Here is a 12307-nt window from a genome sequence, read left to right as displayed (position 1 = left end):
ACATTACAGCGATTTCTTCTCATTTTGAGTCATTCCACATCAGCAAGTATAGGTCCTGAAAGCTTTAGTCCACCCATGTTATTAAGATCAACTCTACTTGAGGAGACGGTTTTTCCTCAGTTGTATTTTGAGTACCTTCTAACCTGCGGGGCTCATCTTCCAGCAGCATATCAGATAATGTTCTGCTGCTTTTCACAAGGTTTTCACTGGCCAGTTTTTTTTAGATGTAGATCGCCAGGTCCTTCTTCCTAGTCTGTCTTAGTCTTGAAGTTCCACTGATACCTCTCCACCATGAGTGACCCCGCTGGCATTTCAAATACTGGCAATATAGCTTTCAACATCACAGCAACATACAAGCCACCACAGGAACAACAAACTGACAGACATCAAATATTGAATGACACAGGAAGCATTGAAAGAATATGGAAGGAATATACGGAGCCACTGTACCAAAAGGAATTAGCAGACATTCAGCCCTTTGAGGAGGTAGAGTATGACCAAAAACCAGTGGTATTGAAGGAAGCAGTCCAAGATGCACTGAAGGCATTGGCAAAAACAAGGCTCCAGGAATTGACTGAATACCAACTGAGATGTTTCAGCAAACGGATGAAACACTGGAAGCACCCTCTCATCTATGCCAAGAAATTTGGGAGACACTACCTGGCCAACTGACTGGAAGAGATCCATATTTGTGCCTATTCCAAAGAAAGGAGATCCAGTCAAATGTGGAAATTATCGAATAGTATCTTTACATCACACGCATGTAAAATTTTGCTAAAAGATAATTAAAAAATGGTCGCATTAGTACATTGACAGGGACCTGCCAGAAATTCAAGCTGGATTCAGAAGAGGACATGGAATCAGGGATATCATTGTTGATGTCAGGTGGATCTTGGCTGAAAGCAGAGAATACCGGAAAAATGTTTACCTGTGTTCTATTGAGTATGCAAAGGCGTGATTGTGTGGATCATAACAAATTATGGATAACATTGCAAAGAATGGGAATTCCAGAACATTTAATCATGCTCATGCAGAACCTGTACATAGACCGAGAGGCAATCTTTCAGACAAAACAGAGGGATACTGCATGGCTTAAAATCAGGAAAGGTGTGCATCAGGGTTGTGTCCTTTCACCATACTTATTCAGTCTGTACACTGAGCTAACCAAAAAGTCAGCGGTTTGAACGCACCAACTGCTCCATGGGAGAAAGATGTGGTAGTCTGCTTCTGTAAAGATTTCAGCCTTGGATACTCTACGAGACAGTTATACTCTGACCTGTACGGTTGCTACGAGTTAGAATATACTCAGTGGCAGTGAATTTGGGTTATACTGAGCATATAATCTGAGAAGCTAGACTATATGAAGAAGAAAACAGCATCAGAATTGGAGGAAGACTCCTTAACAATGTGCAGTATGCAGATGACACAACCTTGCATGCTGAAGCACTTAATAATAAAGATGAAAGGCTACAGCCTTCAGCATGGATTACACTTCAACATAAAACAAAAGTCCTCACAACTGGACTAATAAGCATCATCATGATAAATAGAGAAAATATTGAAGTTGTCAAGGATTTCATTTTACTTGGACCCACAATCAACGCCTATGAAAGCAGTAGTCAAGAAATCAGGCGATGCATTGCACTGGGCAAATCTGCTGCAAAAGACCTCTTTAAAGTGTTAAAAAGCGAAGATGTCATTCTAAGGACTAAGGTACACCTGACCCAAGACACGGTATTTTCAATTGCCACGTACGCACGTGAAAGCTGGACAGTGAATAAGGAAGACTGAAGAGGAATTGATGCTTTTAAATTATGGTGTTGGGGAAGAATATTGAATATACCATGGACTGCCAGAAGAACAAACAAACCTGTTTTGGAAGAAATACAGCCAGAATGTTCCTAGTAGGCAAGGGTGGAGAAACTTCGTCTCAGGTACTTTGGACATGGAGAAAGACATCACGCTTGGTAAAGCAGAGGATCAGTGAAAAAGAGGAAGACCCTACGTGAGATGGATTGAGACAGTGGCTGCAACAATTGGCTGAAACATAACAACAATTGTGAGGATGGCACATGACTGGGCAGTGTTTCATTCTGTTGTACATAGGGTCACTGTGAATCAGAACCAACTCAATGGCATCTAACTATAACAACAACAATAATTAATTTCCAGAGGGATTTTTACATAGTTTTGCGGGCCATGAAAGCTGGATGGCCAAAATGGGATAGTTTCCATACTCTCGTGATATGTGTTCTTTCCTTTAAGGCGTTGATGTCCTATTAAAGTAACACTGGCTTTGACTGTTTACTGTCTCTCGAGCAGTTTTTTGACATTTCGTTATTTCACACAGGGATCTTAATGGTAGTATTATTTGGATGGTGTATGGATTGAATTGTATTCCCCAAAAATATGTATATCAATTTGGCTAGGCCATGATTCCCAGTATTGTGTGATTGTCCACCATCTTGTCATCTAATGTGATTTTCCTATGTGTTGTAAATCCTATCTCTATGATGTTGATGATATGGGATTAGTGGCAGTCATGTTAATGAGGCAGGACTCAGTCTACAAGATTGGATTGTGTCTTGAGTCAATCTCTTTTTGAGATCTCATATCACCAAGAAATAAGAACTGGGAGAATAGCTCGTTCTTTGGACCTAGGATCCCTGCACTGAGAAGCACCTCGACCAGGGGAAGATTGATGACAAGGACCTTACACCAGAGCTGACAGAGAAAGCCTTCCCTTGGAACTGACACCCTGAATTTGAACTTGTAGCCTACTAGACCGTGAGAGAGGAAACCCTGGTGGAGTAGTTGTTAAGTGCTATGGCTGCTAACCAAAAGGTCGGCAGTACAAATCTACCAGGCACTCCTTAGAAATTCTTAGGGGCAATTCTACTCTGACCTATCGCATCGTTACGAGTTGGTATCAACTTGATGGCAACAGGTAAGACTGTGAGAGAATAAATTCCTCTTTGTTAAAGCCATCCACTTGTGGTATTTCTGTTATAGCAGCACCAGATAACCGAGACAGATGGTTTCTAAAAACAAAAAGTGTAAGTTAAAAGAAACTGAAATGTTAAAGTAGAGAAAGACCTATAAACTGAAAAGGACCCTAGGCCTGTGTTAGAAGACACATAGGCAGTAGCCCCTGCTGCCTCTAACTGTAGGACCTGGGACAGGCCACAGCTCCTTTCTGAATCTCAGTGTACTCATTGTCAAATCGGTAGATTGGACACTAGATGAATTCCAAGACCCCTTCCAAGTGATTCTCAGCAGCAAAAGCTATACATGATATTGGTAAACCTGAGATTCTTAGAAGCAGAATTTTGGGAAACATCAGAATATAAGCAGTTAGGGAGAATTAGGGCTCTAGCAGATTCTAGGTCCAAGATCTTGTGGTATTGTTGAACAACTTAGAAGAGTTTCACATTGGGACCTAGGGCTCCTGCCCTCTCTAGAGGTTAGGAACAAGTGAAAGCTCAGTATTTCTATTTAATTCACTGTGTTTCCTGTAAGTAAATATTTATCCACTTTGCTCATTCCTTGGTTCTTTCTATAAACATACATGGAGTTTATTTACTGTGTCAGGTACCAAGATGTAGAAAACACATTTTCTGTGAACACTAAGGAAGTTCACAGTTTAGTTTGTGAAAAGTAATGTTAAGTAAATCAAATAGAGTTCTGTTGGAGGCTGAGCATGGAGTGTCCTGGCTTTTCTTTTTACTCAGGGAGGGACATGTTCCCTGAAAAACAGTGCCCCCTGTTAATATTTTTGAATGCATGAGGTTTCTTTGAATGTGCTTTTCTCTAATGAAGGAAGTTACTAAATTCCGATTTACTGAAGAGAACAAAGACTTCTCTTTATGTAGAAGGAGTTTTTAATTGTGTATCTGTTCAGAAATCTTATTTTACATGCATAAAGGAGTATTCTCTATTTAAATACTTTGGTAACTAATATATTGGTAACATGAATAATGAATAATTAACTGGATTTAATACCAACATCTTAGGCTTGGTAAAGCATATCCTGATGTAGAATTTATATAGCAGAGAAGAAAGAGGCTATATAATAATAACCCCAAAAAATAGAGATATTAAAATTATATTATTTTCTTTCTAGAATTAGAATAAGTGAAAGTCTCTGAATTACATATATATAATGTTTTCTAAGGTATATTTCATTATTTTGTCTACACATATTTTTTTAAGAAACATATAGAAAAATATTTTTAATATAATTTACCTTCTAATACAGTATTTCTTTTTTGAGATAGCAACTATATCCCTAGCAGATACTTCTTAGGTAAATATATTTTATCTTTGCCAGAGCATCCAGGTGTGAAATAAAGCTGCTTTCTTCTCTTTCACTCACCACCACCCAACTACTTCTCCTATTTCTATATCCTCTTGGGAGGAATTTTAAGGGGATCATAGCTATCCAGAGGACATGACCAAAAACCAAATCCGTTAGTCGATTCTGACACAGTGAGCCTAAGGACAGAGTAAAACTGTCCCGTAGGATTTCCAACACTGTAATCTTTATGGAAGCAGATTGTTAAATCTTTCTCCTGCGGAGCAGCTGATGGGTTCAAACCGCTGACCTATTTAGTCAGCAGCCAAGTGTTTAACCAGGGCTTCTTACAGCAGACGTTCAAACCTGTCTGCTCATTTCACTACCCCTCATCTGCCTTATGTTCTCACTTCCTCATTGCCCTTCTTAAATCCCATATCCATCATTATAATCCCTCTCTTGTCTTTCTATAGCTTTGTTGTATTTTGCCACCTTAACCTCAGTAAAATACAACTTGACAACACATCCACATGTGAGCCATTCTTGGCGTTAGTTCCACCTAGCACTCTGCAAAATGCTGCTCTAGAGCTATTTAAGAGCTCAACACTAATGTATCTCTCCACAGTTTCTCTCAACCAGATGCCTCGGGCTGTTGCACATATAAATCAGTTCTTCATTACCAAGAATACTGTTAAATGATTCTCAGAAATTAGTATTTTTTTAAGTTGCTTAAATATTCTCAAGGAAAATCCCTGTAAGTTTGCGTATATGTGCAATCATGATCTTTGATTGAATCTTCTACATTGTGCACATCCTTAGGAACAACAATAGCAGTAGTCAATCGAAATATATTAATGTACCTCATCCACTCAGGTTTATCTGTGATTCGTTGTGAGTTCTTCAAAGGCTTCTTTGGTTATGTGTCTTTTTCTTTTCTCTCGCCAGCATCTTGCGGGAGCTGCTACTCATTTGCTTCTATGGGTATGCTGGAAGCAAGACTACGTATACTAACCAACAATTCTCAGACCCCAGTCTTGAGTCCTCAGGAGGTTGTGTCTTGCAGCCAGTATGCTCAAGGTAAATGCTGTATTAAAAGTGCTGTTCCATGACCTTTACCTGTGTGTAGTTGGCCGATGTTGGCAAAGACAAAGGATGGTGTAATGGAGAGAACACAGTGTCTGTAGTCAGAAAACCTGGGTGCAGGTTCTGGTCCATCACTTATTAGTGAATGGTTCTCATGGAACTCACCATACCATCCCAGCTAAATAGCCAGACACCATGCCTAGGCTCTTTTCTCATGGAAGTTCTCCCTGACTCCCCAGTACAGAAAAACCTAACTCACAGCCCTCACCAGGCTCTGTCTGAATCCTAGAAGCCTCGTACATTCATTCTCTAACAATGCTCAAAACCCTGAGAAGTAGAAGGTATTTATTGTTTGCAGACAGGGAACAAGCACAAAGAAATTCTATAACATTCTGAAGGTCACATGGCTAACCACTGGAGTTTCACTTCTGAGGTCTCAGTCCATAACCTCATTCCTATTAAATCCATACTGACACTGATTTATCTCTAGGAGAATTTTTAAATTCTAGCTTAGGCATTTAGAACTGGTCATATGTAATGTATATTTAAGGCCCAGCTGGAATTAGTTCAGGGAGAAACATTCCAATTTTAATGTTTTCTGCTATAGACTAGTGGAAGGATATGAGGACCTAATTTAGACTTTACTGCAGTAGGTAGTCAGGGAAGGCTTTTTTGAGAATGAGCCTGGGCATGGTGCCTGGCTATATACTAACGATATACCAAAAAAAAAAATCTGTTGCCGTCGAGTTGATTCCAACTCATAGCGACCTTATAGGACAGACTAGAACTGCCCCATAGAGTTTCTAAGGAGTGCCTGGTGGATTCAAAATGCTGGCCTTTTGGTTAGCAGCTGTTGCTCTTAACCACTATACTACCAGGGTTTCCCATCTATGGCCACAGTAAAGCTGTTTAGCTCACCATTGAAATTGCCTTTCCAGGTGTGGTGAATGGTTATTGTCAGTGAGCCTTTCTTTCTGAAATACTTATTAAAAAATCAATACTGTGATTGTTAAACCCTGGAGACTATAATGTGTCATGAAAGTCCCTAACCCTCCTGAAGCTCACAGTGAGTATAGTCGACATTAAATAGATGATTACATCAGTACTAATAACATTATACTGGTGAGAAGAATAGTGAAAAGAAAGCATAGTGTTATGGGTGTGTGTAATAGGGCCAGGACCAGCGGAAGGAGGTGAGGGCCTGATTTAGATTTTCTGCAGTAGGTAGTCAGGGAGAACTGTTTTCAGAAAGAGCCTCGGCACAGTGTCTGGCTATATACTAATAATAATAGCTAACATGATTGAATGCTTATTTTATATCTTTACGTAGAGTAACTAGTTAAATCCTACAAGAGAGGTACTATTACACTCTATATTTTGCAAATAATTAAATGATGGTACAAAGAAAAGAAGTTCACACAGCTTTGGTTTTGAACCTGTGTGGTTACCCTTCAGAGCCTGCCTGCTTAACCACTGTGTTATAGCTTCCTCCCACGTTAGGTGCTGAATAACTGTCTGTTAGGCGGCACTGGGTTTTGGGTAAATGGCTGATGGTGATAGGATGGTTAGCTAGATGTCTAAATGGATGAATCGATGATGTAACATCGAAGCTACATCAACTTTCACAGGTAACTTAAAGAATTAACTTCAACAGAAAAGAAAGTATAGGAAATGGACGATTTCTCCTGTACCCCTTTCAGAGAGAGGAATTATAACTGTGTGTGTTCTTCATCCTCAGGCTGTGAAGGTGGCTTCCCGTATCTCATCGCAGGAAAGTATGCCCAGGATTTTGGGCTGGTAGAAGAGGCCTGCTTCCCCTACACAGCCACTGACTCTCCGTGCAAAGTGAAGAAGGACTGTTTTCGTTACTATTCCTCTGAGTACCACTATGTGGGAGGTTTTTATGGGGGCTGCAATGAAGCTCTGATGAAGCTCGAGCTGGTCAATCATGGGCCCGTGGTAGTTTCCTTCGAAGTATACGATGACTTCATCCACTATCACAAGGGAATCTATCACCACACTGGTCTGAGAGATCCTTTCAACCCCTTTGAGCTGACTAATCATGCAGTTCTGCTGGTCGGCTATGGCACTGACTCAGCCTCTGGGCTGGATTACTGGATTGTTAAAAACAGCTGGAGCGCCACTTGGGGTGAGGATGGCTACTTCAGGATCCGCAGAGGAACTGACGAGTGTGGAATTGAGAGCATAGCATTGACAGCCACACCAATTCCTAAGCTGTAGAGTATATCTCTCAGTATTTCATAACAATGACAACCATCAGTCAGAAAGAGACTTGATTGACTAATAGACTTGAAACTTTTATAGCAGTATTTTCTGAAGATTACAAATAGATTCCTATGAAGATGTTTGCCTTTAAAATCAAAACCTTCCCTGATGACAGTATACCTTCTCATCAACCACTGACCTACTTTTTTCTAAGAACTCATTTAAATGAGATTTTAACAGGGCTATAAAGAAATGGATGTTGCTAATGGTTTGTGATCTACCAAATGCAATATTAAAAAAAAAAAAAATCTATGTGAAGGCTCTGGAATATTTTTACATCGTGCAGATCACCAGGAAATGAAGCAATGCTCATTGATTTCTTTTAAATTCTTCGTAAACGTCCAAGTGATCATGTGCTGTATAACTTACATGCGTGCATAAGAGAATTTCACCACTAAGTTTTTCATTTAGATTTACTTTTGTCACTTACGTAAGCACTTCTTTAAGAAGAAAAAGTGTTTGAGGGTGCTTCAGTTTAAAACAAAACAAAACTATGGGACCTTTATGACAGGTGGCATACCCCTAAAGTCATCCCTGAATATTTGATAAGCCAGAAGCCATAAAGTAAAGAAGTAGGAGTTCTGATAAAACTAATATATATGGTGTGTTTCTTGCACTTGGAAGTATTGGATAGCTTTCACTGTTGCTCAGTAGCTTAATTAGTGGAATATTGTTAGCTATTTAGATTTGGACAGGTCTTTTATTATCTTCAAGGGATATTTTACAGTGGTGTGAAACCTCTGGGAGCCCTGGTTGTGCAACCATTAATCACTCGGCTACTAACCAAAAGCTTGGCTATTTGAACTCACCCAGGGGCTCTGAAGAAGAAAGACCTAATAATCTGCTCCCATAAAGATTACAACCTAGAAAACCCTGTGAGGCAGTTCTGCTCTGTCACCTGGGGTCACTATGAGTTGGAATTGATTCAGTGACACCCAACAACAACAGTAGCATGAAACCTCTATACTTGTAAACAGATGGCATGTATTAGAAGCGATGTGGAAGTTGGGTAGGTAGGCAGTCTGAGCTCCAAAATGGCAACATGTTAGAATCACAAGCCTTTTGGAACTTCGGGAAATTTGGAACTGGAACACTGGGACCATAGAGGTCATCCAATCCAATTTTGCATAGACGGAGACAGGCCTTGAGAGGGGAAGTGACTCATCCAAGGTAACAAAGCTGCTAAGTGATGGAACCATGATTCAGCTTCTAAATTCAACTGTCCTCAACACTTCAGAGCACTGACTCTCAGATGCCTCTACCGGAGTATTCATCATCACTAGAGAAACTAGCTGCATGCTGGGAAATTTCACCCTGCCATTTGACGTGCCAGTATTTTGTCTTGAACCTCATGTACCTTTTGCATTGTAATTCACAGCAATGACATTTTTATTCTCCTTGAACTGAAGTGGCACTCCGGGAGTATGTGCCATGTTTAAGTGTGGCTTCCTGGGCCTCCTGGCACACTGCTACATACCTGGACCTTTTCACCCCATGGTGACATGGAAGCAGACGCTCTTAATGGCAGGCATAGTCAGGGCCCTTAACATTTCAAAGGCCTCCAAAGAAGTGTATTTTCTTTGTTACAGATTAAACGTAATTTTGGTCTTATTTATACCTTAGCCTTAGTGAATACTTTATATCAAACATAAATTGATTTTTTTTACTCAACATTTATAAAGATAGTACCTGTCACCTTAGCAAACAAGATTTTGCTTGACCTGCAAACTTGAGTTTATCCTCTGGTTCTCTACTTGGCATGCAATCAGGATGCACATATGAAAACAACATGCAGTGTGCCCACACTCTTGCACAATTGTTTGAAAGGCCCTGCCTGAGCTCTTACAGAAAGTCACTACCGGCGGCATCCATTAAATACTTGGGAAATATTGAAAGACTAAGTATGACGTGCATCTCACTGACTGTGGGAAGCTAGACCCCACAAGTATGACTTGATGAGGGCAAGCAGTTGTTTGAAGAGTCCCCAGGTTTTCAGAGGTTGCCAGTGGGATTGCTTAGAGCAAGAGCTCAAGTCATACCGTATTTCAACCTGGATTTATTTCCTGTGGAAGTCTAGTTTTCTTATTTCTATAAGAGGGAAGAATCACTTGTTTCATCCATGGTAGCAGAAGTCTTTAAAGACAGTGACTAAATGGAGTATTGTGGTTCCACAAACCATGTGATTAGACTGTTAAACTGTACAAAAAGCAGCAAGTTCCATTACCTAAAATTTGTTTATATTGGTGCTAATAGAACATACCATCAAAGTGTGTTGACAAGTTGAGCTCTTGAAGAAATGGTATGGAAACTCTGGCTTACCTCCCTGTCTTAGTTATCTCATGCTGCTATAAAAGAAATACCACCAGCGGATGGCTTTAACAAACAGAAATTTATTTTCTCATGGTCTAAGAGGCTAAAAGTACAAATTTAGGGTGCCAGCATCAGGGGAAGGCTTTCTTTCTCTGTCAGTTCTGAGGGAAGTTCCTTGCCATCAGTCTTCCCCTGGTCTAGGAGCTTTTCAGCACAGGGACCCTGGGTCCATAGGATACGCTCTGATTCTGACTCTGCTTTCTTGGTGGTAGGAGGTCCCCATGTCTCTCTGCTCGCTTCTCTTTTATATCGCAAAAGAGATTGACTCAAGATGTAACCTAATCTCGTAGATTGAGTCCTGCCTCATTAACATCATAGAGGTAGGATTTACAATACATGGGAAAATCAAAAAATGGTAGACAGCCATACAATACTGGGAATCATGGCCTAGTCAAGTCGACATACATTCTTCGGGGACACAAGTCAATCCATGACACTCCCCAAGACATTGCCAGATAGACCATAGTGAGGATATGCCCAAACCACAAGGGTGAGGAAAATAAAGTTTAGTTAGGCAGCCTAGCACAGTCTTAATGTTGACTCTAAAGCCATACTGCCCAAATAAGGTTTCTGGCTCTGCCACCTAATTTCCTATGAAACCTCATACAGTTTATCTAATCTACTTGTGCTTCAGTTTTGTTGTCTGTAAGATGGAGAAAATGGAATAGATATATTTCACTGACTGAAATCTTCCTCTCCAAACTCTTGCCGTCTCAACAAAGGACCCAAATGGATTTGCGTTTTTTAAGATGTCTCTTGCTCTTTTAACTCAGGCTATTTACAGTTCCAAGTGAGATTCAGATAAACTGTATTTTCCCGGGCCATCCAAACTTACTCACTGAATTCTTTTAACCTATACCCACTGAATTCAAGCACTGAATAGATTTGCGTAGTAAGATGTGTATCTACTTCATAAAGTTGTTAGAGGAGTAATTACATTCATATGTGCAAAGTACTTGCAACAGTGCTTGGCACATCGTAAGGACTATATAAATATTATTAATTCAAGTTGTAACATAAGCTTTTGCTAAGAGGATGCAGCTAAGACATATTCTATTAATAAACAAGCTCTACCCTCTAGAGAGAGAGAAAGCTTGGGAGATTTCTTTTTTCAAAAATAAAAAGGAGAGACAAAGGCTGAAGTGAGCATTTAGTGCAAAGGACTAGTAGATCACATGAACCACAGCCTACAGGATGCTGAGACCAAAACTAGTTGGTGTCCAGCTACCACTGTGGATGGTTCTGACTGGGGTCACAACAGAGAGTCCTGGACAGAGCAGGAGAAAAGCTTGTAGAACAAAAAATCTAATTCACAAAAAGACCAGACTTACTGGTCTGACAGAGACTAGAGGAACCCCTGAGACTATGGCCCTGAAAAAAAAAAAAAAACCCCAAACAAACTGAAGCCATTCCTGGAGACTACCTTTCAGCCAAACCATAGACAGGCCCATAAATTAAACAGTAACACTTGAGAGGAACATGCTTCTTAGAACAATCATTTATATGAGATCGAAAGGGCAACATTTGACCAAAAGCAAAGATAAAAAGGCAGGGAGGGGTAGAAAATCAGGACAAAAGGACACTGGGAAGCTGGGATGGAAATGGGGAGAGTGCTGACTGACGTATTCTGGGGAATGAAAAACAGTGTCATGAACATTTTATGTACAAACTATCAAATGGGAAACTAATTTTCTCTGTGAAGTTTCACCTAATGGATGATCGAGTTTTTTTTTTTTTTTTTAAAAAGAGAACCCACAGAGGGATACTGACATAAACCCACAAAGAAAAACCTTTAAAAACTAAGTTAAATTGAATTAGGGAGATGATTTTGATTTTGATTTTTTGGTATAGAGAGTTTTATATCCCCTCCCCCAGATGGCAAAGTGGTTAATAGCTATGGTGAGCTATAGCTGCTAATCAGAAGGTTGAATCCACCAGCTGCCCCTTGGAAACTCTGGGGCAGTTCTACCCTGTCCTATAAGGTCTCTGTGAGTTGGAATCTACTCAGTGGCAATGGGTTTTTTTGGTCTCCCCCCTCCGCCCGCCAGCCCCACACACACCATTGCTTCTGTTTCTGCTTCTGCCTGTGGAGAAAGAACATGTGTGAAATTTGATCAACCCCAGAAGGCCATAGCAGAGATGAGTAACAGGTCTCAGCCAAGGGAAAGGTCACGGAAACTTTGAGGTCTGTGATACTCGGCAAAAAAGACCAAGGTTAATCTAAGATGAGAGTTCTAACAATTTGATTTTCCTATTCTGAGTCTAAACTCAGCC

The 12307-nt window shown here is 40.3% G+C and overlaps 2 protein-coding genes across 2 annotated transcripts in view; one reads left to right on the top strand and one right to left on the bottom strand.

Moving 5' to 3' along the window:
- The window catches only part of CTSC (cathepsin C), a 45478-nt gene extending 34028 nt beyond the window's left edge, over positions 1-11450 (top strand). Inside the window, exons 6-7 of the mRNA XM_003418554.4 lie at positions 5240-5371; positions 7116-11450. Coding sequence (XP_003418602.1) covers positions 5240-5371; positions 7116-7618 — 635 coding nt within the window. The 3' untranslated portion in view covers positions 7619-11450. The remainder of the gene's footprint in view (positions 1-5239; positions 5372-7115) is intronic.
- RAB38 (RAB38, member RAS oncogene family) overlaps positions 1-12307 on the bottom strand; it is a 170440-nt gene that overhangs the window by 45488 nt on the left and 112645 nt on the right. The gene's annotated exons all lie outside the window — the stretch shown is intronic.

This window comes from Loxodonta africana, chromosome 7 (genome assembly GCF_030014295.1).
Source record: "Loxodonta africana isolate mLoxAfr1 chromosome 7, mLoxAfr1.hap2, whole genome shotgun sequence".
NCBI classification, from domain to species: Eukaryota; Metazoa; Chordata; class Mammalia; order Proboscidea; family Elephantidae; genus Loxodonta; species Loxodonta africana.
The sequence above is the reverse complement of the archived record's forward strand: the minus strand, read 5'-3'. Positions and strand labels throughout refer to the sequence as shown.